The 27,659-nt window shown below is 41.5% G+C and overlaps 2 protein-coding genes across 2 annotated transcripts; one reads left to right on the forward strand and one right to left on the reverse strand.

Annotated features, from left to right (window-relative positions):
- Positions 1-12,347: 12,347 nt before the first annotated feature.
- Positions 12,348-17,629, reverse strand: oxsm (3-oxoacyl-ACP synthase, mitochondrial). The gene is made up of 2 exons (XM_049602847.1): positions 16,434-17,629; positions 12,348-15,525 (listed from the first exon to the last, which is right to left on the reverse strand). The coding sequence occupies exons 1-2, from the start codon at positions 17,420-17,422 to the stop codon at positions 15,123-15,125; spliced, it is 1,392 nt and encodes a 463-aa protein (XP_049458804.1). The 5' UTR covers positions 17,423-17,629; the 3' UTR covers positions 12,348-15,122.
- Positions 17,630-17,853: 224 nt separating this feature from the next.
- Positions 17,854-27,503, forward strand: ngly1 (N-glycanase 1). The gene is made up of 12 exons (XM_049602845.1): positions 17,854-17,998; positions 19,122-19,236; positions 19,368-19,595; positions 21,306-21,468; positions 21,567-21,786; positions 22,300-22,421; positions 22,995-23,140; positions 23,566-23,676; positions 23,767-23,949; positions 24,467-24,652; positions 26,084-26,261; positions 26,370-27,503. The coding sequence occupies exons 1-12, from the start codon at positions 17,898-17,900 to the stop codon at positions 26,534-26,536; spliced, it is 1,920 nt and encodes a 639-aa protein (XP_049458802.1). The 5' UTR covers positions 17,854-17,897; the 3' UTR covers positions 26,537-27,503.
- Positions 27,504-27,659: the final 156 nt, after the last annotated feature.

The following is a 27,659-nucleotide window of genomic DNA, read 5'->3' on the forward strand; positions in this document are numbered from 1 at the left end:
AGGTGGTAGCTACTTGTTAGCAGACTGTACCCACCTGCCACTCAAAATGGCCAAAGATTCACCCCCCTACCCATAAAATCGTTATGAGCACGAATGTTAGCTATAGAAACCAAAACCGCTTTTTTGTACAAGGCTGTAAACATGTTAATTTCTGTTGTAAAGTTGGGCATTTTAACATGGGGGTCATTGGAAATTGACTCACTCAAGTGGCCATTTGAGGAACTGCAGTTTTTGGCACTTAGTGTCGGCTTCATTTTTCTGAGCTCCAAAGATTGCTGCTTGCATATGACTGACAGATGTAGCTATTGCTGCTCACACATTAGCAAGAAAAGAAAAAAACACTCCCACTGACAATACTGGGTTGGGGAGGTTGTAGTGGAGAACAAGATCTGGGTCCGTACGGTGACGGAGAGTCACCATGGTTGTACAATTTTTTACTTTTCACTCTTTAACTCAGATTTTTTTTACCTACATGTGTAATATTTGTACAAAGTACATGCATCTGTTACTGTAACATAAACCCCTTCAAAATGTTTTGATAGAGAAAACAAGTCGTGAGGACAGCATTAAGCAGATAGTTTTCATGGTTTTCATTGCAAATCAATCAAATTTCAGTCAAGCAACATCTTGAATTCCAGGGATTTGATCAGATAATGTAGAAAACATAATGATATTATGAAAACTTACCAGATGTAGCAGCTGGCACATTTGTATCCTTCCTCGTGGCAAGTACACTGATTATACCCACGTAGTTGGCAAATTTGATTAATGGAAGTTGTAAAAATACCATACACCCATAATGTGATTTAGAATACAACTGAATGACATCTAATTTAACATAGAGTGCATGCTTTTTGTACCCTGGAAATCCAGAGTTCTCGCGAGAGCACAATTTGAATTTGCTCAGCGAGTCACTCTGGCAATCAGTAATGATGCTCATTACCTATGCCCATGAAACCAAGCTGCACCAATCACATCGGTGTATCTGATATAGGCGGGCCAGAGGTGAGCTAAACAGATGACGACAGAGCTGCAACGACGAAGTCCGGAATCAGTCAGTAAACATTGCAAGATGGCTACGGATGAACACCAGTTGTTTGAAACGGCTTTGGCCGATACGGCAAGAGTCTAATCTACCAGTTAGCTCCGCTGGTAGCTAAGCGTATACGTCACCCCGTGTATTGTTCTGATTGGTCGTAGTGTTATCCAATTGCATGCAGTGATATTTACAAAGGCATGCTTGGTGCTGCCCCTCGAGTTTGGCCATTTTAATTACTCATGGCCAGACCCTAAATCTTTCTAGATTTGGGTCATTTGGGAGACAAACAAGTTATATGTATTCAATATTTTATATATACAAGTATAGTAATCAAGCTGTGCTTTCAAATCTAGGCATTTACAAATGTAACACGTGCTACAGATGAGCCACTGGATGCACATACATGCAGACAGAAATGTGTATTTTAACTCCACAACATGAAAACACAAATTGATATTCAAACAATACAACGAGTCTTAGTTTTCACTTTGTATGTGCTGACCTGGTTTTCCAACTGCCATTCCCTGTAGAGGGGGTGAATCCTGTTGATATTTCTCAGGGATGTTTACTGCTGCACTGGCCACGTGTCAACAAGATCAAGTAATGAGAGAAAACATGCATGTCACATCTGTAACCAAACCAAATATATTGTCTAGACACTGACAGACAATAGTCATTATACTTTTTTTTAAATTATTGCTACAGACAGTTCAGTATATATTACAAATTCTCCACACTCGATCATGAGTCCTACCCACACCAGTGCTGGAAAAGGACCAAGTCATTTGTTTGTACTCACCTTCAAGGAGAATCTGATGTAACAACTGTAGCATGTGTGGCCCCATCCTTGACCTCCCCTAGCTGCACTGACCCACTGTTTATTGCTTTGGCACTTGACTATAGGTCTGGTCATTCCTCACATATCTCTCTAACTGTAGCTTCATTTAAAATGCATCGCTGGCCGACCTGTTATAATGTCTGCTCTCTGGAGAATGTGGCCACCCTCTTGTGTTACATGGCAGTAGGTAGCATGTCATCAATGTGTGCACAGGATGGATGACTCTGTGTTTTACTACTGTGGTGACAACAGATGAACAAATGGAATACCTGCTATATGTAAAATACCACAATGTTTGACACGAAAACCTGAAACCAGAAAATACTGGCTCTCAGTACAGCCAGGGTGAAGTTGTCCTGGGCCATTTGAGAGGCTATGCACAGAAAATCAATTGCCACTTCATGGACTCCAGAGACAGTGCACGTGTGTCAGAGAATGCAGGCTGTTACTGACTACAAGCAGACACAGAGGCATGTGGTGGTGACACCTCTCTGCGTGATGCCCTAAATGACTTCCACACATGTTTTGGCCTATAACAGGGAACCTGCAAGGAAGACCCAACTTTGACCTGAAAACAAGGTCCTCGTCAACTGGTACAGAAAGGACAATTATGTCAGAATACTGTTAAAAGACTTCAGTTCAACATTCAACACAGAGGTTCCACAGAGACCAGCAGGTACGCTAAGTCTGCTGGGAATAAACACTTCACTCTGTCACTGGGTCCTGGACTTTCTGAGTGACAGGCCCCAGTTCAAGATCTCCAGGGTCATCAAACGGAGTCCTGGCGCCCCCCAGGGCTGTGTGCTCAGCCCACCACTTTTCACTCTGCTGACTCAGCACTGCTCAAACCACATCATTAAGTCTGCAGATGACACAACGGTGGTGAGGCTCATCAGCAACAATGAGTCAGCATACAGAGCAAAGGTCCAACAGCTGGTGGAGAGACAAAAATCTGTCCCTGAAAAACAAAAGACATGATTCCTGCTGTACACATTCCTCTGAACACCAACGTCTCTGCTGTAGAGACAGTCAGCAGCATCAAGTTTTTTTGAGCGCACATAACAGCGAACCTCACCTGAACATTAAACACCACTGCCATCACCAAAAAAGCTCAGCTGTATCTACACTTCCTGTGAATGCTTGCCTCCCCCTTTCCATCCTCACCACTTTCTACCATAGATGGGATCAAGTCACACACGTGCAAGTCTCAAGTAAGTCTCAAGTCTTAACCTTTAAGTCTCAAGTAAGTCCCATGTCATTTTTTTCTTTGGCAAGTCTAGTCAAGTCAAGTCAAGTCAAGTCACAGGTTATGTCAAGTCAAGTCCTGTAATAGGTCAAGTCAAGTCCAAGTCAAGTCACCTTATTATTGTAATTTTACCTGCAGAATCTGATCTTAATAAAGTGAAAAGACAAGATATAAGTAACTGTCAGTAAACATTGACTTCATCGCTGCAATGTTTACTTTGCAGGGACAACCCCCATGCGTGCGCGCGCATACACACACTAACCAAGGCAGCAGCCAAAATCACCCATTTCGCTCATTTAACCCTGTGTTGCTCGTTCATAAAATGTACAGCCGGTCTTGTGATGAACTGGTCGGAATGTTCGCTCACGTTTTCTGGGGTTAATGTTAGCAAATAAATTAAAAAACAAGTTCCACCAAACTGACCCACCCCTCCACCCCCGTATCGTCTCAAGCTAACATTAGCTAACCACCGACTAACCAGATAATATTAGCTAACTGACAAGCACTTACTGGGCAGAATGGCTCTTCAAATGACGAACAAAGTTTGAAGTTGTCGCCTGGCTGTCCGAGATGTTTATGCCGCATGTCTTGCACTGTGCTGTTCGTCTTTTGCCATAATAATGGTAATTCCGAAAGCCGAAGACGATGACTCTCGGTACCCCTCCCACTGACATGTTGATGCCTATCTGATATAAGAGGGCCTGTTTCTCCAATAAACACGTAAGGTACGTAGAGAGGGCATGACTGATTGACAGGGGAGTGATCCAATCATGACAACGCCATCCTCAGCCTGCGTTCCTACCGGGTAATCAACATATTTTTTAAATTAATTTATTAATTTTATATTCTAACCGAAAACATGATGTGAATAACACTCAAGTCATTCAAGTCATCGTGTCTCAAGTCAAGTCAAGTCCCAAGTCTTTAACTTCCAAGTCCAAGTCAAGTCTCAAGTCTTTTATTTTTTGTCAAGTCAAGTCACAAGTCATCAAAACAGCGACTCGAGTCGACTCAAGTCCAAGCCACAATGGCTCGAGTCCCCATCTCTGCTTTCCACAGAGGGGCCACAGAGAACCGTCTGCTACTGCATCACTTTCTGGGTTGGCAACTACAATACAACTGTACAGGAGCATCAGGGCTGCCACCAGACTCTGTATCGGCTTTTTCCCCTAAACAGTTAGCCACCTCAATGGGTTGACAATAAAGTACTCTTGAGCCTTAATCACCCATTGTTGTTTCCAAATCCAGATCTTGTATATTGTGGCAACATACTATAATTATCACATTATATCTAATCAGTGAATAATATTGAGGGTCTGTGTCAGGCCCCAGCAGTAAACTAAAGGGTTGGTTCGGGTTCCGGTGTTTTCACGTAGGCCATTTTATTCTCCCATGCTTGGCACAGGGGATAGGTTTCGGTTGGTTGCAGTCTGCAACCTCACCACTAGATGGCACTAAATCCCACACACAAGACCTTTAAGTGGTAGGATGTTTACAAACAATGATAATTTGTTTCAAACGGAGTATTACTGAGTATCCTGAGTCAAGGCTAACATTCCAGGATGCCACAATTGAACAAAAGACAAACACTGGGCCTGAATAATGGTCATAGCGGAGGAATGAGGGCCATCCAGCATGTGTCACAGGGAGAGAAAGGAGGTCTATTTTTAGAACCTGGTGATAAGCTGTGCTCCGTGTGGGACAGGGTAATATCAAAGGGAATGCATGCTGACTCTGTTGCCATGGCGATCGTAATTCAGCTTGGATATCTCCTAATTAGGAGGCAGGGATGTAAAAAGAAAAAAAAAGAGTAGAAGGAATAGCATGAACCCAAGTCATCATTACAGCTGTAGGAATCAATAGTTCCCGCCCAGCAAAGGCACTGTCGATATGGAGTAGTGGAATGGGTACACTTACTGGTAGCTCTCAGAGTACATAGGGCAGGGGAGAAGGCAGGAAACATTATGCAGTGCTGCTGCAAAATCCTCATCGTCCAGTCTGTCTATCTAAAGCTGGAACATGTCTTTGGCATATGAGCTGTATATGTCTGTTCGTGTCCAATACTACGTAAAGGCAGAGAACCCCGCCCAAGTAATGGTGTCACATCTCAACATGCAACAAAACAATGTTGAATGTTAGCTCTTCCTGCAGTGACGCAAAAGAAACTGCTGAATAACACCGACTACTCACATGTACCATGCATCAGGGTAAGAAACCAGAGCTGGACAGAGAGTGATGTATAAGTCCTGAGGCCCGTGAAGATGCTGGGCTTTCCTTTCAAAGCTTGTTGCAACTCATCTATCTGTGTCAGATTATTTCAAATTAAAAAATGGATGAATAATTGATTTATTCATTAGCTGGATGTGACATCCAGAAGAGTTAATAAAACGTAATCTCTAAAAATGGGTCTGGAACGACATTCCCCAGTACAGTAATTCATCATCTGGGTCTGGCTTTACATCATGCTATTAAATTCAGTCGGGACAGTACAATTATTCACCAACTGAAACACAGAGCAAAAAGTCCAACCTCGCCATGTGCAGAACATGAGACAAAGGTTTCAGTGTTAGGGTTTGATACAAATTTGGCTTCATGGTCGACTTAAGGGCATCAAAGACAGAAAGACAATGGGCCTCATTCACAATCAGTGCAGGGACTGTGAGAAGTGGATGGCTTGTTGGTGAGCATCTTTTGTTCTAGTCTTTTATTTCAATTGTTTTTAGTTAGTATTTTTAGTAAGTCTCTATTCCGATAATGCTTAAATGCTTAAAATTAAAATTTTGTTTAGGTGACCTGGGATATGGCCTTAAAACATGGCTGATGACACCATACGCAAACCCTGAAACCCCTCAAGAGGTGCGCTATAAACATACATGACCACACAAGCGCCTTAATAGAGTTTACTACTTCTCTCCTCGCGTAACCGCTTCCTTCATTCATGAATCAACTCTAGGCAAGCGGTTTCATTATAGAAACCGAAACGTGCCTGTCAGTTTAGAATGATTCTGATTCACACACATACACAAGGTGGTGAGAACAAAATTGGCCGGTGTGTATGTGTCATGAATCCCACGGTGATTTGGCGTACGCACTTATTTTGTGCGCAAAGTAAGAACATTTCCACGCACATATTAATGAATGAGGCCCAGTGTGAGCAAACTGAAAGAATATTTAGAGCATGATAAGAATGGTCATAATCTATAAAATTAAGGTCGATGTTTATTTTTCCAATGGCTGCAGGATCTAAAGATGGTGATTATGGGTAGTTGAATCAGTCCATCTCCTAAAAATCAAGATATTTCCACTACTGGCCAGATCACTATGACATTTGAAATGGATATTGATGGTCCCCAGAAGATGAATTACAATGATTTGACCTTTACTGTAGCAACAGCATCAAGTGAAATGTCCCCTAGGATCAAGACATTTGTGTTCCATGACACTGGCTGTGGATATTCATGGATTCATTCATCCCCAGAGGATGAGCTAATGTTTCCTCAAGCACCACCATCGAGGCCCAAATCTCCTCGTATACACAACAAAGGCCAACATCTAATAAGCCAGTAATATTCACTTTAAAATAAATACCTCCCAGAGACTAGGTTCAATTACCAACTGGGCAATGTGGGTAAAGGCCATGAGTATTGAAGCACAATATCAACTAACATGACACAGGCCTTGAGATGGGCACTGCTTTTTTAGCAGGTCTTGAGGCCTCAGTCAAGATCAAGTATTAAGACCTTTATTATTTCAGCTCACATTAAATATTTAACCACACAGCAACCTGGGACCATGTAATATTCTGGGAATAATTTATACCATGTACAGTGATGATGAGAAACAGGGAGCCGTTTTTGGCAAAGGCCCTCAAAACAGTTTAATCCAGCCATGCCATTTCTGTTCTGGACACTCCATGAGTTTGCTTGTGTTCTCATTCTCATGACAAACATCACCTTTTTTCACTACCTGTAATCTTGTGCTCAGCTTGAAAACAGCGCTGCATTACAAGGGGTTGCGTTGGTGTGTTTGTGTTGCTTCAGGTAATGGTGAGAAGGTGTATTTTACTATCTGGAGAGTGACCACTGTGGCAATAATCGCCTCTGTGACTGTGAGGTAAATGGAACAATGTTCACGTCACAAAATAATCTGCAAGAAATGTGTGTTTGCATCTATTGGCCAATGTGGGCTGCTGCCAGGTGACACTCTATTGCAGAGACAAAAGTTGAGCCAGGTTTAGCTCCATCTGTCTCATCCACTGAATGAGAGACAGTCCCAGATGTTTACTATTATCTTAGGGAAGCGCCTGTCTTTATTGAAGGTGGAGAGGTTCACCACCACCAGATATACATTTACCCAAGCAACCAGTTAGTCCTCATCCTTGATGCCTCCTTTCTCTTGTAAAACTGAAAGATACTGTCCATACAGCAGAAATCTCAGTTCTGCATGGCTGGTCTGATGTCTTGTTTTTAATTGTGAATCAGCTCATTGTTGCCTCTTGTGGCCACTGGGAGAAAAGTAATTTCTATATACCGATATCCGCATATGTGTGTGTGCAGAATCTGTCGGCAATGGAACAAGAATATAGTTTCAAAAGTGTTCTGGTTTCCGGCTGTACTCTGTTTGTAGGCAGAGTAGTACTGTCCATGTATAGAGGTGAATCGCATTGGGCAAAAAGCGTTCTCAGAACCCATTAGCTATGACGACAATTTGCTTTATATTAGCTTTTTTAAATGTATCTGCATTCATATGCAGATTCCTGTTTATACAGCTGCCTGAAATGACCAGTGTACAGTAGAGGAATTCTTGACTTGATCCGCTTGCTACATCGGCTCTGCCGAAATATGACCAACCCCCAGAGTAGGGCTAGGCGATGGGAGAAAAATCAGTTATCACAATATTTTTGACCAAATAGCTCAATATCAATATTGCAATGATATTGTAGGGTCGACTATTGGTGCTTTCACGAATTATTCATACAATACGGCTTTTGGTAAATAATCATCAGCGATGTGGATATAATGACTAAGTGGGTAAAGGAAAATAATAGAACAGTCTGATAAGTTCAAAAAATGTCATCACTTTATGCAGCCGTTAAGACCAGGACAACACTCACTGATATCAAAAATCCAAGACAATATCTAGTCTCATATCACTATATTGATATAATATTGATAAATTGCCCACCCAAGATTGAGAGAACAGCAACTACTTCTCACCAACCATAGTTGCAGTGGGTGTTTTCTGCCCTCCAGCCTCAGGGGGCAGTAATGAGAAAATTCCAGCCTGTTGCAATTTTCATTTAAATTAATGGGCGCCATCTTGGAGAGCAGTATAGATGGTACATCACAAATATCTTATTTGTCATTTCCTTGCTCCTTGCTCCTTGCTTGAACCATAAGTCACTTTGGTGAGCTGTCTATACCGCTGTCACAAAGCTCATTGTCATTTCCTCGCTCCTCACTGCTTGCTCCTTGCTTGAACCGGAAGTCATTTTGGTGCACCACCTTCAATGACGTCCCAAAGCTCTTAGGGCTCATTTATGCTCCCTTTATGAAAATGTATACGTCCGTTTCAAACGATGTTACCGTCACTGCCCACATACTTCTATGTGCCCTTTACGTTGGCATGGATGTTAACCAATATATCCACCAGGAGGCAGCCCAGCATCAAAAGTTTATGACAACAACAAACTCAAAAACAAACATGGCGACTGTGGAGGAGATATTGATAATGTACCGCTTGCATCAAAGACAAAAACAGAGGCAGCGTTGTAGGAGGCGGTGGTCGGTGAGGCCGTTAAATACATCGAGACTGGAGGACAGAGAATTCTTTTCTCTAGTACTGCCAATGAGAGAAATTGAATTGTTATTTCTTCTTCGTGTCTCACTAGAGCTTCGTATCGGGCAGTGACAGCAACACTGCCCCCACGGTTCCTGGTGGTACTGCTCCGTTTGGCCCGTATCCGTAAGCTTTATGGAAACGTGCAGAAATACGGATGAAATGAACGCAGAGCATGGACAGAAGGCTCCGTCCGTATTTAACGTTGAGCATAAATGAGTCCTTATTCATGCGCTGAGAAGTGAGGAGTTGTTGTCGTGACCACTATAGAAGGCCCGCCTCTCAAATCATCCGATTGGACAATGTTAAAAAGAGGTGAAGTCTTTTTTAACTCCAGGAGTTCAGAGTGAAAAAGTCCAGGCACCTAGAGCGCAGAAACACAAGGCATGTAGCACTGCAAAAAAAAAGCAAGCAAACGGCTTAATTCTCATTAAAAACAATTACAAAAAGCCGCCTCCAGCTGCTGAAACGCTTCCTGTGTGATGGGATTTAAATGTTCTGTATATAGTGTACACTTAACCTGATACTGATGCAGCCTTTGCTCAGCGACGCTAGATTTTATGTAGCCCACATGATGAGTGGGTTCTCTACTCGGAAGTTATTGTAAACAAACATTGTGATTCTGTCTGTGTTCCAGGATGGTAATTTAGTCATTAATGTTGTAACAATGAGGGGAAAAAGAAAGCTAAGGAATAGTAACAGCACTTAGAGGTTCCCTGTGGAGTTTCTAAGCTAAATGACTCCTGGCTCTGGCTCTATAATTAAAATACAGACACTGATATTGATCTTCTTATTGAGTTCTTGGGAGGAAAGTAAATATGCATTAAAAAAACAAACAATTGGTACATTGTTAATTCCATCCATGTCGAAAGGACACTGCAGTCAGTAGGAGGTGTTAGCGAGGCTGTAGTCTTGTTTAATGTCCACTCACTTATTTTATTTTAAAACCAGTTTCTCTTCTGCTCTTTGTGGAATATTATTTACTATTAAATGTGAGATTTGTTTTTCATTACATGACAAAGTTGCACTCACAAGGCCCACACTTGCCACAGGGAAATTTAAACACACATATATTTTCAACCATCACAGAAGAGGCTCCAAATGGCCACTCAATGTCCCCTTGTAGCCATTGTATGTCTCCCTGAGGATGCTATACAAGAACTTTGTGTTTCGTCTACCGTATAAAGGAGCAGAATAATTGTCACTCAAACTTTGAAGACGCGGGACAATTTGGAAAACTGTCCTTTTCCTTAGGGGACTGTTTACCCCATTACTTTCATTTCAACCCTAACAAAATGGCACTTTGTTCCCAATTAAGCTCTCTTACTCAGACCCTCTGCTCTTGTTGTTTTCTCGACACTAAAGACCAAGAGGTCTTGGTTTGGACAGTGCCTTCATAAGTGATCACAAAAGGCACTACTGTGAGATCATGCCTCCATTAGGATGTTATTAATGTCAGCTGCACAACACCACTTATTTCCTAATTGCAGTGAATTGTCCAAAGCTTCTTGGAGTCTGGGTTCCTATTTAAAGAAAACACAGGTTGGCTATAGGAAGCTAACAGCAGTCAATTAACTAACATTATCTTCTTAATGCAATTATTCATATCGACCTCCTTATTAGATGATTTCCTCTATCTACTATAATGGATCTAAAAGCCTCCTGCGTCTCCTCCCTGCTGTTTCTCTTCTGAGCACTTTGATATTTTATGATTGCTCTAAGGTCACGTAAGGATACCTCCGAGGAAGACCTCAGAAAGTTGGGATGCTTTTTGAATGTGGTGAATTTTTACTGTTATGCCTCAGTGCCGGCAATAGCCATGGCCAATTATATTTTTGAGTTGTCTGTCCATCCGTCCCATTCTTGTGAACACAATATCTCAAGAACACCTCGACAGAAATTGTTTCTAAGTGGACTCAAGGATGAAATGATTACATTTTGATGGTCATAAGTCAGTGGTCAAGGTCACTGTGGCCTGGTTTGTCCCATTCTTGTGAATGCAGTATCTCACGAACACCTTGGGGGGATTTCTTTAAATTTGGCACAAACACCCGCTTGGACTCAACAGTGAACTGATTAGATATTAGCAGTCAAAGGTCACTGTAGTCTCTATATACAGACTCTACATTCAGTGAATGTAGAGTCTGTAGGCAAACCCCGGAGATCTTGCCTCCGGAAGAAGAGCGGAAGAACCCTGGTTTCCGGTTGTAGGCTGTTTGTAGTCCGCGTGATATTGACCAATCACGTTTGAGCCGGCTGCAGTTGTTGCCAGGTTAAATGCTCCGTGCAGTGAACTAACAAGGCGGAACATAATTGGCGTCACTGCAAACTCTGAATCCATCGCAATGGTTCAGCACATTTACTTATATATAAACAGAAGACGGAAACGGAAATTCGCCTCCTCCGCCCAAATCAAACCGGAATGCCAAAAAATCGGGGGTCTGCCCCCAGAGGCTGTATCGCCGTCTGCCGGAAGTCAGACGCCGAATACAGCCGATGGGTTCCAAGAATGAGGTCACTGTGACCTGGTTTGTCCCATTCTTGTGAATGCAATATCTCACTAACACCTTGGGGGGATTTCTTTAAATTTGGCACAAACATCCACTTGGACTCAACAGTGAACTGATTAGATATTAGCAGTCAAAGGTCAAGGTCATTGTGACCTTGCATCTGTCTCAGAAAGGACCTGAGGGAATTTCCTCAGATTTGGCACAAAGACTAACTGATTAGATTTTCAAGGTTAAAGGCCAAGGTCACTGTGACCTCAAAATCATTTTTTGGCAATAACTCAAGAATTCATACACTAATTATGACAAAACTTTAAACAAATGTGAGTGATGACCTTGTATATCAAGAATGTCAAAGGTCAACTTCATTGTGACATCATCATGTTCTGCAAAAAACAGTTTCTGGACATTATTCAACGTCATATCTCAGGAACAGAAGGGGAGAGATTTGGTCAGATACTGAATTGTGACACTAATTTTAGCTGCCCACCTTGAAACTGTGCTGATTGAAGATTGAAGATTGAAGATGTGTGTGAAGTATCCACATTTTAGAGTATGTAGCGTCTTTGCTGAAATGTCCATATTGGAAGCATTTTCATCTGTCATGGCTACATATGAGTCTGGACAGACATGGATGTTAATTGCACCTTGACTGGTTCACAAAGGCAAACAGGCGCAAGGTGGTAATTCTTGTTTGTTGTTGTATTAAAGTATCTATTTAATGCCTAAAATGCATAAGTACAATTTACACTGAGGACACTGGGAATGTGTCCCCAACACTTTTTTGAACGGACAATTTGTTAAAAAAAAAAAATCATCTGCTTGCACCAAGAAATGTTAACTAACGTAACAAAGAAGAACGCTTTGAGATGGGTTTATTTGCACTATAAGAAGACATACAATTCAATAAAAACAGATATAGAAGAGACAAATGTGCATTGTCCTAAAAAAATTAATGTAATCTTAATGTTTCCTAGAGTGTTTCTAAAACAGACCCCAAAGAAGTGCATTCACTGATAAGTAATCTTAACAAATTCTTCACACAGTTTCGTAATGTCTAGCTTTTCCATTTTCTCTCAGTGAACATGACAATACATATGAGCTATTGAAGTCCAGGGGCTTTAAACTAATTAAAATGACTTTATGTGTCATTGATGTGAACAGGTGCCACATGCACATTTAAAGAGGGTGATTCCTCAAACATGAAAAGATAGAGGGGTAAATCATGCCTGTGTGTTGACTCAGCAGGGATACCATGACATAAGAAAAGCTGATCTACATGAGAATCAGTATTTGAAAGCAATACAAAATGAAAGCCCTATACTGCGTTATATTCTATTGTTTTTTTTATATTTTGAATTGTCATAAGATGCATGAATTTTGTGACATTTCCATCATAAATTGGTGCATAAAAATCACCAGAATGCAGAAAGTGAGATGGAAATTTTCTGGAGGAGGAGCAGTGGATCCCCCATTTCATATTTGTCCCCACCAGTGTAGAAACACAATCTACGCCCTTGCTAAAAATGTAAGCTGCACTAGACATGTACATCAAAGCAAACTGCTGTCAGCCAACGCCACCTGCTGGAGCACAGAGAGTCTGCTCCAGAGTGATGGCTGGGCTCAGACATTACTCCAGGTCCCATGGTGGAATGCTCATTTCAAACACACTGCACAAAGCACTTTAACACAGGTATAAGGCCTGGATCTGACATGTAAGTAGTGGTGGGAAGTAAATATACTAAAGCGCAGTACCTAAGTACAATTTTGAGGTATTTTTGTGTGAAATTTTATACTTCTACTTCACTGTACTTCAAAGGGAGGCTTTGTACTTTTACACCATCTTATTTACTTTTTATTTTATAGAGCACAATCCACTGTTTAGGATATTAAACCAGTGATTTTCAACCTGTTTGACTTGTGACCCCTTATAAAAACAGGGAACTTGTCAGATGTTTTCATTTAACTAAAGTATAAGGAGTAAACTTATCCAATATTTCACAACAAAGCAAAGATTAGGGAAAAACTGCCACGAATAACAGACATTTGCCATGGACACAGTCCTGATTATAGCAGCTTAGCAGCAATGAAATCGATCTTTGTGTCAGTTATTATGACTGTACTGTACAGGAAGCTGCACAGAGATGCTCAGACCAACCTGGGCATGCTCACAGAAAGAGACGGGCTCACAATATCTATAAAATTAAATTACAGAAGTCTGGTAAGTGCAATGACTCATAGACTTCAGAAGGTATGTGATGGTAGATGAAACATATGTTATGCCATCTGGGCTCTGTCACTACAGATTAATGTTCAAATTATGGAACACTGTTTTAAGTGGTGGCTGCTGCTCAGGACATAAAGCAGGTCATCTACTAATTGAAAGATCGGCTGTTGGATCCCTGGGTCCTCCAGTCTGCGTGTGGTATCCTTGGATGAGATCCTAAACCCCAAATTGCTCAAATTGGTCTGAGTGCGTGTGAATGGTTACAGCAGGTGGCACCTTGTATGGAAGACTAAGTCCACTCCCACTGATTATGTGATGACCTTTCAGATTTATCAGAACTCCTGGATTAAACTAAAACTAACTCTAAAAAGTATAATTAGTGCAGTTAGATCCGTCTCATCACAATCTTTAAACTACTTTTGTATTAAGAAATCTGTGAAATTCATCCATATTAGGTGATATTATTGTGTGTTATAGAAAACCGGGTATTAAATAATTGTTGTTTGCAGATGGTACTGGTGCGGTAGCTAAATATTTATTTTTGAAATGTCGCTTTACGTCTTGATAACATCATGGCCAAAAGCTGTAAGTCGGAGTTTAATCAGTATGTAGAGTAAGACAGTTACCAAACTTAGTAATGTGAGATAAGGAATGACTTTTTCATTCACTTTAGTGAAAGCAATCACACGATTAACGATTAGTTGATCACCAGAAAATAAATCAACTATTTCCCATTTTGAAAAACAAATTTTCTGCCTCTCTGCTTTTCTTTGTTTCAAATAATTGCAATTTAAATTAGTTGGGCAGAAAAATACATTTGAAAATGTCACCTTCAACTTTAGGAAGTCATGCATTTTTTTACTAACCATTTTATAATATAAAATGTGTTTTACTATTTAATGGCCCAAACAATTTATCATTTAATTGTGAATATGACTGATAGATTAATCTGTAATTCTGGTCAGTTTGCCACTGAGATGACTGTCCTTGCTCTGAGGCACCTCAACAGTGGCCATGAGAGAGAGTCAAGTGTGGGTTAGTTACTTTCCAGACCCAGATTTATCCCTCCACTCACAAGCGTAAATTTGACCATTTTCATTAAAAAAAAAAAAAAATAAAACAAAACCATCAGTCAATCATTACAAGGATTTAGTACTTTCAGTGTAATTTATTCATTTTCTATAGCTACTTGTCCTGTTGAGGATCGTGGGGGACATTGGGCGAGAGGTGGGGTACACCCCGGACAGGTCGACTGGCTATCACAGAGCTGACACATAGAGACAGACAACCATTCACACCCACAGTAGTACTGAATAGTTCTACTAAAAATATTCAGTTAGTGAAACTCTTATCATACAAAACAAAAAAGAACACAGATTGATGATTTCAAATATAATATAAAGTCAAGAATTAGTCTCAGTGTGTCATCACATGCTGGAGAGACACAGTGATGCGTTAGTGCCACCAAATCCAAAAGAGTTTGTGAGGGCGACCCGTCGGCCCTGAGTCCGCCATTGCTGCGCTGTGCAGGGAACATAATTCAGGTCGAACTCTGGCTCTGTACGATCCAAGTTGAGCGTTGGGGGCAGGACCCCGTGGTAGCAGGCCAAAGCGGTAAACGCTGCCTCGAGGGCCCCTGCGGCCCCAAGCAGGTGTCCCGTGGCTCCCTTGGTGGAGGAGACGGCAAGGTTTTCAACGCTTTGCTGAAAGAGCCTCTTGATGGCGGCATTTTCAGCTGCATCACCTAAAGGTGTGGATGTAGCGTGAGCATTCACGTATGTCACATCTGCTGGTGAGACGCCAGCATCTCTGAGGGCTGTAGACATGCATCTGTAAAGACAGGGGTTGAATTTCAGTTTATTACAACTTTTGTTTTTGTTTTGGCTCAATTTGCTCATTTTTAACGCTGCTTACTGAACAATAACTGCATGTTGTTGTTCTCAAACTGAATGTGAGTGCACCTGAAATGTCAATAATATGTCCTCATTGCACAGGGACACTGTGTGTGCACAGCTACAGTAAGTACAGTAGGTCAAAGTTGAACTTGGAGGTAGCTTTCTAAACTGTGATGAATGCTCAGACAGTTTGGACAATAATTTTACAATTAACTTTTGTCTTCCACAGAAGTTGGACTAACCTGGAGGTTTGATCTCAGCAATTAGGCTTACACAAATTATTATTTCATATAAATCAAGTAGCTGTGTAATGTGAAGGTGTCAGAAACCACAGAGAAATATCACCTGACTCTGCACTTTTGCTCAGCTTGACAGAACTTTTAAGCGCCTTGTTGCTCATTCTTTTGGTTGTCAGGCCTGCAAAAATCACTCACATAAACCTCACTACAGCAGGCAGCTGTGTTCTGATAAAAACCCACTGTGCATATGCACCTCTACCAGAATCTCCACACATCTCTCATGCTATAGGGGCTTATTAAAGCAGAGTTTGAGTTGGCAGGAAGTGGTTTTACTATCTTAGCCAGACCAGAGTTACAGAGTGGCACACACACACCCACACCCTCACAATAAAATACACATTTGTACAACCTGCAACCTAATATAAAAATGATTGTGTGTGACAGATATGTGTTTTTTTCTATTTCATATTCTGTTTGTCATCTTGTGACACCTCAGCCTCGAGGCCCTGGTTGGGAACCACTGCTTAAATAAGTGACAGAGGTTGTGTGTGTCTTGCATGCTTAAACAACAAAACCCCTGAAGAAAAAAAAAACTATGAGTCACCTGAATGCTCCGTCTCCATCTGCAGTGGGTGCAGTTATGTGGCTGGCATCCCCTGAGAGTCCATAACCCAGGACCTCTGCATAGATCCTGGCCCCTCTCTTCACTGCATGGTCCAGCTCCTCCAGCAGGAGCACCGCTGCTCCTTCGCCCATCACAAAGCCCTCTCTCTCTGGGTGAAATGGTCTCGACGCCTGCGTGGGGTTGTCATTCCATTTGGTGGCGAGGGCGCGTGCCCTGGCAAAGCCGGCCATTGCCAGAGGCCCCACACAGGATTCAGTTCCTCCTGTCACCATAGCAACTGCATCTCCGTGGGCAATGAACCTGGCGGCATCACCTATGGCGTGTGCGCCTGTGGTGCATGCTGTGGACACTGCGTGGTTTGGACCTTTCAGTTTATGTTTGATACTTATGTGCCCTGCAGCCATGTTGACCAGGATGCGAGGCACAAAGAAGGGGCTGACTTTGCTGTAGCCCTTTTCTTGGAAGGCAGCAGAGGTGCGAGCGATTTCATCCAGTGAAACCATGCCCATGCCCACAGCCACCCCAGTATTGAGCTGTTCCTCTGTGGTTTCAGGGTACCACCCTGAGTCCTCCAGAGCCAGCTGAGCAGCTCCGAGGGCCATCACAGTGGCTGGTGACATGCTGTTGATCTGCCCACGTGAGGTAAACCTCTCCTCCTTAAACTGACCTGGTTCATTTCCTCTGGGCACCAGTGCTGCCACTTTACAGGGAACAGTCTTGTACTCCTCTGAGGGGAGAGCAACAATCCCACTCTGACCTTTTATCAGGTGGTCCCAGGCTACTGCAGTCCCTGTGCCCAGAGGACATACCAACCCTATACCAGTAATAACAACCCTCCTCCTGTGCTGTCCACAGCTGTGGTGTCTGGAGTCTGGCTTTGGACAAACACAGACAGTCTTGTGAAGAAGTGCCCTAAAGTTTAGTGTACTCAGCTGGAGTCTGGTCCAACAGGATGACAGAGGAGACATACCTGTAAAGTTTGACACAGCTAGCTTGTAGCTTTGGTGAATCCCCTGTTAATAACAGAAGAATAAATGCACAAAACCAAAAGTGAAATGTCCAGACGTCGGTGACCTTACGTTTGTAACTTAGTCCCGAGCACTGTTTCAAAGTTAACCGTCATTTACTGATAGATTCATGTCACGAGAAACCAGTCCATTCCTAACGTGAGCTAATCTTAGGTAGCATTGTCGAACGCCAGATTCGTTTAACGTGTAAATTATCAAATTTTAAAACATTTTATTAAAATAAAAGCGCAACAACACAGATAATTATGCGTTATTAAACACAATTATGGTAAAATATAGTGATTATATAATATTTAAAGCTGCTAACAAGTTTTCAGGCGTTGCTAGGTCAGCTAAACTCAGGACCCGAAAACATCATTTAGCCAAAATTGCAGCATTAGCATTCAAGCTAGCTATCACAGCAGGAAGTACGAGCATGGCGGTGTCACCAGCCGTGACAACACTGTGTGAAAACTCAAACGAAGTCTTTCTAGACGTCGCGAAGTTGTTACTTACATACGCGGATAATATTTTAAGGTAAGGCTGTGAAGTTATGACACCAGCAATGTGTTGAGCGGATTGTTGTCATGTGTTAGCTAACCTGAGATTTCCTGTAACGTTACATGACAAATAAGTAGTTTAACACTGTGTCATGAGCGGGCTAACCGCCGGTTAAGCTAACATAGCTGCACTTGAGCTCCAGTATATGCTGTTGTTGCCTGTACACATGGTGTCAAACCAAACCCTGTTTAAAAGTCAGGCATTTCTGCTTGTCCTTGTGTGTGAGCACACGCCCATGCATGGAAAACCCTTACCAAACTTAAGTATTAATGGAGAGGGTGTTTTGGATTATTCGTCATACGACTGACTCATTGGGAAGCTGTTTAAAGCTGTCTAAGTTACATGTCTACATTCACCTCTCAAACACTGTCTCTGTAATACGCTGCAGTGTTAGGTGTCAGAATTGATGTAAAGCATAGAGACTTATAAGACAATAGAAATAAGAAGTATGCGTATGTATGTATATGTGTATTATTCTGCAATGTTGAGCACTACAAAATGTAAGATATGTGCATTATGCTACTTTACAATGTATAAACTAATATGTTAAGTCTTATAAATGTAGAATATGTGTGTTATTCTACAATATGCAATATAGCACATACGTAATTAGCAACAAGAATAAGAAATATGTACATTATCTGCATCATATGTTAAATATACATTCAAGAATTGTGTATATAAGAATAAATTAGGACACTAAAAAAGTTCAGAAATTGCTCGGACTATTGGGGCAATCATTACACCAATTATTGTGTAGTCAAGACATTGTTGTAAAGAATTAATGCACCTTTAAGTCAGTATTTTACAGTTGAAATATAATAAATAAATGTCTTAAGTTAAAGTTATCATGTGCTTCTTTAAGTAGAGTTAACATTCATACCCGAGCACACTCACCTGAAATATGACTTTATGAAAATGCATTTTTTCTGTGCGATAGTAAAGCAGTTATCATGTATTTTTCACATATTTCTCACCCTTGAACACATGACTCTTCAGTTTGTATACAGTGATTTGTCTCTTCCCCCCATAGGAAGAAATGTATTTCCCCAACAGCCTTGAGAACCGCTCTACTTTCTCATATGTGACTTTCCAACAGGTATCCCAATGAGGAAAAGTACAGATCCATCCGCATTGGTAATCCTACATTCTCCACCAAGCTGTTGCCCATCAAAGGTGCTGTGGAATGCCTGTTTGAGATGGGATTCGAGGAGGTAATTCATAAGTACTGTCACATGGTTACTGTAATAAGTTAAGCCACTTGCTTAATTGCCTAGGGTCTATTTGGTTATCTGCCATTAGCCTAACTGTGAGTTATGTTATGACCTCTTTCCCCTCTGTTCAGGCTGAGACCCACCTGGTGTTCCCCGAGTCTGCATCAGTGGAACAGCTCAAGCTCATCAGGGAATCCATAGCAGCAGAGAGGGATCAAAGGCTACGTGGAGGACAGTCTGTCCAGCCTGCTGCTCAGGGCGCTGCTGCCTCTGCCTCTGCCTCAGCCTCAGCACCAGAGAGCTCTGCTTTTGCCTCCAGCCAGCCAGTTGTACAACCTCCATCACAGCCTCCATCCTTGGTAAAGATATTCTCCTCCCTGGTTAAAATGGCAGAAAGTGTGATTGAACATATCTGAAGTGTACAGCTGTAATATCAATGTAGCAGGGTCACAGTGGAGACAAAACACACCTCACTTTGTTCCTTTTTTTTTGGCCATGACATCAAATCATAATAATTTAAAACCTCAATCAAATGCCAGTTTGCCAGAAAGAAGGGTGACATCCACATTGCATGTTGAAACCCCAATTTGTGTATATAAAACACTTGTAATGCCAGATCATCTGCAAAATAAAACAGAATAAACATCTAATCATTGCAGATGATGGCCTTGGCGTGTGCAGTATGTCATACAGGTGTACTTTGTCCTTTGTAAAGGACAGCAGTCCTGCTTCTCTCTCAGGGCTTTTTTTTTCCTAAATTAATAATTAAAAACTGAATTTATTCCTAAGTTGCCAAGTACTTCTTTGATTAATTGATTCATCATTTAACACACACAGTGTCAAAACAATCTTTAAAAAACGCCCTTCACGGTCTCTCAGACCTCGAGATAACATCTTCAAATGATGTGCTTTGTCTGATCAACAATCCAAATCGCACTTTATATTTAGATATTCAGTTTACAATTATGTAAAACAGAGAAAAGCAGCAAATCATTGGAATAGCAGGAACTTGTGAGGTTTTGACTGAAATGATAAAGACTGATGCTATTAGCACCCAGGTGTCTGTAGCCAACAACAGCATTTGCACCTGGCGTGTAGCCACACTGACTATTTACACCCCAGGTGCCAATGCTCTTGTTGTACAGAGTGTATGTAGCATCATGGCAGAGACAAGCTCCCAAGTGTCTGTAGCCAGCAATGCTATTTGCACCTGGGGCTGTAAATAGCCAAATGTGGCTTTTTACAGCCCCAGGTGTATTTTCCTGGGTGTCTTAACAACATCAAAATAGGACAGAAATCCAAATACGTCTATTAAGCTATTCTGCTAAAGTTTATGTACACAGTGTGCATTCAGCAGCTTTATACATCTTAAAGACTGAAATTAATAAGTCAGATATGTCTAACAATAATAAGCCGGCAACTTATACTCGACCTAAACTCCAGTCTCCTGTGTGAAAGTCCTGTGATGGACCCAATTATTCACCACATCTCACTCCCTCCATGGACTGTCACTCTTCACACTACGTCACTTGACTTTGCTCTAATGCATTTGTAGGGTTTTCTCGTAAATTTACCACCTGAATCTCAGAGATCATCTAAGATCAGCTAGCACCATGAGCTTACCATGACCTCTTTGACCTAATCCCAATCGCCTCCGAGCTCAATGTGTTGACTTGACGAGTACTAGCAAATCACAGCACACAGTGGGATCCATAATAATGTGTCGTAGGAATGGGTGTAAATAGCAGAAGAGTTGCAGCCTGTCTGTTTTCAACATTTTTAATGCTTTGCCTTTCTATTATTCTATTTCTATTATATTGGGGTAGGGTGTCACAGTTTTACTTTCTAATCAAGGGGAGGTAGCAAAGAAAATATTAACGCTAAAGAGGGCCGTGGCTTTAACAAAATAAAGAGAAGAAATTTGACATAGTTCTTCTCTTACGATCCCCTACATCTCAGATGAACGTCTTCATATGATGAACCTATCCTTATACCTCCTTCAGTTCTGATAAATTGTCACTTTGTCTCTACTTATGTTTGTAATCAGGATTTTTCTGTGCTTTTGTCAGGAGAGCAGTATGAGCTTTTTTGTGACTCTCCAGTCAAATTTCCAACACGTGATGATGTATGAAAACCCTGAGCTGCAGCGCAAAGCCAGGAGCTGCATCCCTCACCAGCAGATGTCCTCTGCTGCTGAACGCAAGCTAAAGGAGGCAAAAGAGGCAGATCCAGGTGAAATCTTCTCACTCATTCAAAAGATTCAATCATACTGTGTGCTCCTTTTAAACAAGGACTCAGAGGGACCAACTGATTTTCTTTCTTGTTTGTAGAATGTAAACTTGGAATGGAAGAATTCCTGGTGCTGGAGCTGCTCAGTTGGTTCAAACAAGACTTCTTCTCCTGGGTGGACTGTCTCCCCTGCAGCCGCTGCAAAGGCCGGACCCAGAACTCCGGCTCACTCAGTCCTACCCCCGATGACCTCCGCTGGGGAGCCCAGCGAGTGGAAAACCATTTCTGTCAGAGCTGCCAGCTCTCCACCAGATTCCCCAGGTTTGTGTCTGTGTGTGTTTGTGCAACAATTTGGCTCTTTGTCACTACTGCAGTTAAAGAGTTTGGGACCAGTTTTACCAGAGTGTGATAAAATTAGGTTTAAGTTGCACAAAGAGGCAAAGTTTCACTGCTTGTACATTTTATTGTCAAATCCCTGACTTTTATTTTGTAGTATTTACTGTAAACAAACTTTTAAATGGTAAGAATTTAAAAGGTATGAAATGAATTTTGCCACAAAACGCATGTAGAACTAGAAAAGCAGACCTCCGCCAAGCAGCTCGGATTTACCGCCATTTTATTATTTTATCCACTTCGCTTCGACCGATCACCACCAAAATGTTCTCATCTGTTCCTTGTCCCATTATCAGCCTTTCCTGAAAATTTCATCAAAATCCGTTCAGAACTTTTTGAGTTATTTTGCAGACAAACGCCGGCGAAAACATAACCTCCTTGGCAGAGGTAATAATAATGATTTGCTTTCACTGATGTACATTTCTTTATCATTAACACCAGATACAATAATCCTGAGAAGCTACTTGAAACCAGGAGGGGGCGCTGTGGGGAGTGGGCTAACTGTTTCACACTGTGCTGCAGAGCTCTTGGCCTTGAGGCCAGATATATCTGGGACAGCACAGGTACGTACATGACTGACGGATGTGGTTCTTGCATTGCTAATTTTATGTTCTAAGCAGCAGTTAACTTACACACCTGTGTTTTGACATGTTAGAAGGAGATTTTGTTAACTAAGAGTCCTGAGTCCTAGTCAGTTAATTACAGAAAGATGTGGTTGAAAGTTTTGAACAAGTAGACCTTGAGTCTACTTTTCTAAGCTTATGAATGAACTTTCAAACGCAGTGTTTATATTATTTATGTAACACATATCTCAGCAGAGAGGTAAGCTTCAGAATGTGTACTCAGCAGCCTTGGGGCTGTTGGAAGGTAGTGAAACCTGCCTCAGCCTGAAAGAGCTGCTGTTTTATCTAAAAAAAAGTTTTAGTAGTAGTCGTTAAGTTATTCTCAAGGTTAAAACTGACGTTGCACACTCAAATGTTTTATGGTTATGTATAGGATAGGATAGGATGTATAGGAACATCATGTCATCACATAATGTTGTACTCTAATGCTTGCTCAATGGCAGAACAATTTATGCAGTGTATGAAGTGTTTGAAAGCCTTGGTGTAAATCGCTTCTGGTCTCTGATGTTTCAGACCACGTGTGGACGGAGATTTACTCGGTGTCTCAGCGCCGCTGGCTGCACTGCGACTCGTGTGAGAAAAGCTGTGATAAGCCTTTATTGTACGAGGTCGGCTGGGGGAAGAAACTGGCCTACGTTCTGGCTTTCTCTAAGGATCAGGTCAGGCAAATGGACACTACATATCACCACTACAACTCTTGCCACTACTGCTAGTACTAATACGATCACATACTGGTATTTGTCCAGTTTTTATTTTACTTTCAACATTTGCCTTTTTGTAATCTTATTTCTGTGGGTCAGTTAAAAACCTGTCAGTTCAATACTAAAGTAAAAGTGTCATGTCCTTAAAGGGATAGTTCAGATTTTTTACTATTACGTGCATTAGATGCCAGTTGGTATGTCCCCAGTTTGGAGAAGCAGGTAGGAGTATCACCATGTTGGCTAAGCAATGTAATTCCACCTGTAATGCCTGGTCCCCCCCTTTAGGCCAATCAGTAAAGAGCTGTGCACTGTTGACTGTTGTTTAGACATTAATTCTCTTCCAGGGTTAACTGACAGTCCTCTGGCATGTGTTTGTGATGCAGGTGGTTGATGTAACATGGAGATATTCCTGCAAACATCCAGAGGTATTGTCAAGAAGGACCAAGGTTCAGGAGGCCTGGCTGCTGCACACCATCAATGGGCTTAATACCACGGTAAGTCAGAACCCTGTAAATCCTGAATATAAGACTAATTAATGTGGTGAGTCCAATGTAAAGCACTTTCCATCTGCTCTAAAACTGAAGAGGCAGCAGTCCCTGAGTCCAGAGAGGAAGAAGGAGCTGACAGAGAGGCTGCTTGTCGAACTGGTGGAGTTCATTTCCCCCAAGAAACCAAAACCAGGAGAGCTGGGCGGACGCAACTCTGGCTCTCTGGCCTGGAGGATAGCACGGGGGGAGACCAGGAAGGATACAGGGACCTCCACACAGGTACTGTTCATTGTACGGTTTTATAATTGAGCTTACTCCTCTCAGCATTATGTATCTACTAATTCATTTAATTATATTTAATTTAAGAGACATTTCGACTAAGCTCTTCCCAACAGCGACGTCATTGTCATTAAAATGCAGACATATGTTGGATCTTTTTATTCACTAATCACTTGATTTTGGATGTTGTCGGACACTTAAATCTTCAATAACAACCCAGGATGATGATAATAATAATATATACTCTGATGTTAATTAGGTCCACCTTTATGAATACACCTGTTCTGCAATGCATCCTACTTTTACGAAGCTTATGATCAGTCCTGTTTCATATTTACAGTATGAGTACAATAGATGATGTCACAACTGCATTAAACACCACTCAGAGGCAGTGCTGCATTCTTAGCATAATAACAGCTTGATGTATCATAGCGTGAAAGCTAGTAGCTGGGTGTCTGATACAAATCAGTATTTGACTAATGAAAATAAGTGTGTGTCTCTGTGTGTTTTTTCTCAGGCTGCAGAATATGTGTTTACTCCCACTGAGAAAGAGAAGAGGGACTGTTTACTGCACGTGCGCTACAATGCCGTTAAAGACCAGTACTGTCGAGTGTCCAACAACTCTGAAGTCATCCAGAGCTGGGATCAGTGTGTGTGGAGGAAGGAGTCAGTCTTCAGAAAGGTGGAGGAGGACTGGCAGATGGTATGGTTTATTATTGTTTGGATAAAAAAAAACATATTTTTCAGTTTGAACATTATTTTTTCAGTATTCAATGGCAAAGACAGGAAACATTAAAACCCTTTAAACCAATCACAATCATCTTGGGTGGTCCCAAGCCCAGGATACCACGCACTTGCAAAATAGTGTCGGTAGGGAACTTGTTGGGTGTATGGGTGAGTGCTGGCATTAAAATGGCTAAATCCCTGTGAGCAAAAACGCTACATAAAACATTAAAAGACTTTTCAGTGTGTAGGTTGCTAGCTCTGAGATTATTGTTGTTGTTTCACACACTGTGTTAAAAGGAAGTGTGGAAATAGATCTGGCTGTGCAAGACTAGTTTCACATGGTGACAGGGATTTCGAAAACTGTAATATACTCTACATCCTGTGAGCCAGACTAGAGTACTTGTAATAGAGAGATTATAATAAGACTAGGAGTCTGCAGCCACACTAGCTGCACCATGAGTACTCTGTGAGTCTTTTTGACAAAGTTTGGCAGGGCCTGCACCCTTGACTGTGTAATGTTAACCATGATCACATCTGAATTTAGTGTGTTAACATGCTAATGTATGCCTATTATTAGCACTCGACACAAAGCAGCAACAGCTAAAGCCGAGAGGATTGTCACTTATATTGCAGGTAGTTAGTCATGAACCAAAGTATTGGGCAAGTTCAAATGTTAACCAGAAGATGGCAGCAAAGGTCTCCAAACTCAGCAGGATTCATCCTTTAGGGACCATGAACATCTGAATCTAAGTTCATGGCCATCCATCTGATAGTTGTTAAGATATTTCACTCTGGACCAATCGGACGTTTCAATCCTTAGAGCCATTGCTAAAGAGAATTATCAAAAATCAAAGTTGTGTGTGCCTCAGCCAGTCATTTTATTTGTCACATGAAATCATAAGATACAATTTCAGTGAAATATAATCCTGTCTGCTGTCAGTTGTACATCAAAAAGACTAGTAATGAATATAAGTGTATGACTGGGCAGTCTTAGGCAGTGTCTTCAATCAGGATCCTAGTGGTATGAAACTGGTGGAGTGCCTGTTTTTGATTTAAAAAAGAAAAAGTCCACACTTTGTGCCTTGTTTGAATGCTAATCAGCCGCATTTACAATTCAAAGAAGTTGTAGTCATTGTGTAATTTAGTCAGACTGTGTGAGAACCATGCCAAGACAAGAGTGGGTGTCTGTGTTTAGAGAAAGCGCCTTCTGTTTTTCACAGAGCAGAAAACCCACCAGCTCCAAAACAAGCACTGCAAGATGTTGCAGTTTGAAAACTTGATTTTGTACATGACTAAGATTAGATACGGATTGGACACATATATATTAAGGTAGTGTATGAAATGAGAATAAACTCTTCACTAGCTTCACATGCAGCGGTAGGTGTGATGACCAGATTTCTATCTTCAGGTTTACATAGCTCGAACAGAAGGCTCCTCTACGGGAAGAATCAGCTGGAAGTTTGACTTCAGTCCGGCGGCAATGAAGATGAAGTCCGTCTCCATCATGGCTGGTAGCCAGACCTTCCACTCTGGGAAAGTCTGCTGGCACCTGCAGGCAGGCCAGATCACTACAGAGTTCACTGGAGGTATGGTTATTTAATTGATATTCTCATACAAATAATCTAAATATACTTGTTTGACATTATCTCTCCTCTCCTCTCCTCTCCTGTCCTCTCCTGTGTTTGAACCTTCAGATGGGAAGATGCAGTCATTCCAGAGTCTATCCGGCTCCTCAGAGCTCGTTGTTGTAGCAGAACTCAGTGGTGGAGAATCATGGCAGCACTCTCAGCTCTTCAGACAAAGCTTAAAGGAGCCAGAGCAGTCTTCACTAGAAATCCTCATCCATTTAGAGGATGCTTAACATTTTTTTACTCAACTAAATTGGAGCCGTAATTTTTCTTGGTGTTGACTTCTGGGACAAGTTCAGAGTTAACTGTTTGGATGATAGTTTTGTATGAAAAGAAATCAGTGCAATATTTGAATTTGTGTCGGTCCTTCAGGATGATTAAAGGTCCAGTGTGTGGGACTCAGTGGGACATATTGGCAGAAATTAAAAAAAAAAAAAAAAAGTTTCTTTAAGTGTATAATCACCTGAAAATAAGAATCGTTTCTCTGTTACCTTAGATTGAGTCATGTGTATCTACATGAGGAGCAGGACCTCGTTTGTAGAGATTGCAATGTTGTACCAGCATGTTTCTACGGTAGCTGAGAATGGACAAACCAAACACTGACTCCAGATATGGCCGTTCGTGTGTCCCTGTGGCCCATCTGTGCAGAGCAGCATAGAAAAAACAGATTTTTTTTAATGTGAAACTGCCTAATTTAGTGGTTTTACCAGTTTAAATCACTGAATCTGTTTGTTTGCCGATAATTCTGCTGAAAGTTATCAGAAACAAAAAGTGAGCACACAATAGCATGTGCTAGGCTAGCCGCCCTTTTTTGACATGTCAAACAGTGTTACAGAAACACTGATTTGTAACGTGACACTGCTTCATTCAGTGTTTCTACTGGTTTTAATTTGCTTGTTTTGGAGAGGAAGAGACCTCTGCAGATAATTCAACCCCTGGTACAAACCTCCTGAACAATAAACACTGAAGTTGTTATTATAACTGGGAGATGTTGAAGCTGGTTGCAATCTGCAGTCCTCATCGCAAGATGCCACTAAATCACCCTAAATCCTACACACTGCTCCTTTAAATATGCATGGCCTACTGATAGATGAGTGAAGACATGCATTTTGTACCTATCACAGAGTACAGATGATGCGACAAAGGGCCACATGACTTATGAGACATGCAGTCTACAATAAACATGTAAAGAGTTTTAAAGCCATAGTTTTTTGTAATATTTGCTTCTACTGTCAGTGTGTCTGTGATTTGTGGTACATGGAAACATTGCACATGTGAACCAAGGCTGATCACCTTGTCAGCTCAGGTTGCTCCACTTCTCCTGCCAGTAATAAACTGTGATTATTGATGTGTGTT

This window comes from Epinephelus fuscoguttatus, linkage group LG17, assembly GCF_011397635.1.
Source record: "Epinephelus fuscoguttatus linkage group LG17, E.fuscoguttatus.final_Chr_v1".
Classification (NCBI taxonomy): Eukaryota; Metazoa; Chordata; class Actinopteri; order Perciformes; family Serranidae; genus Epinephelus; species Epinephelus fuscoguttatus.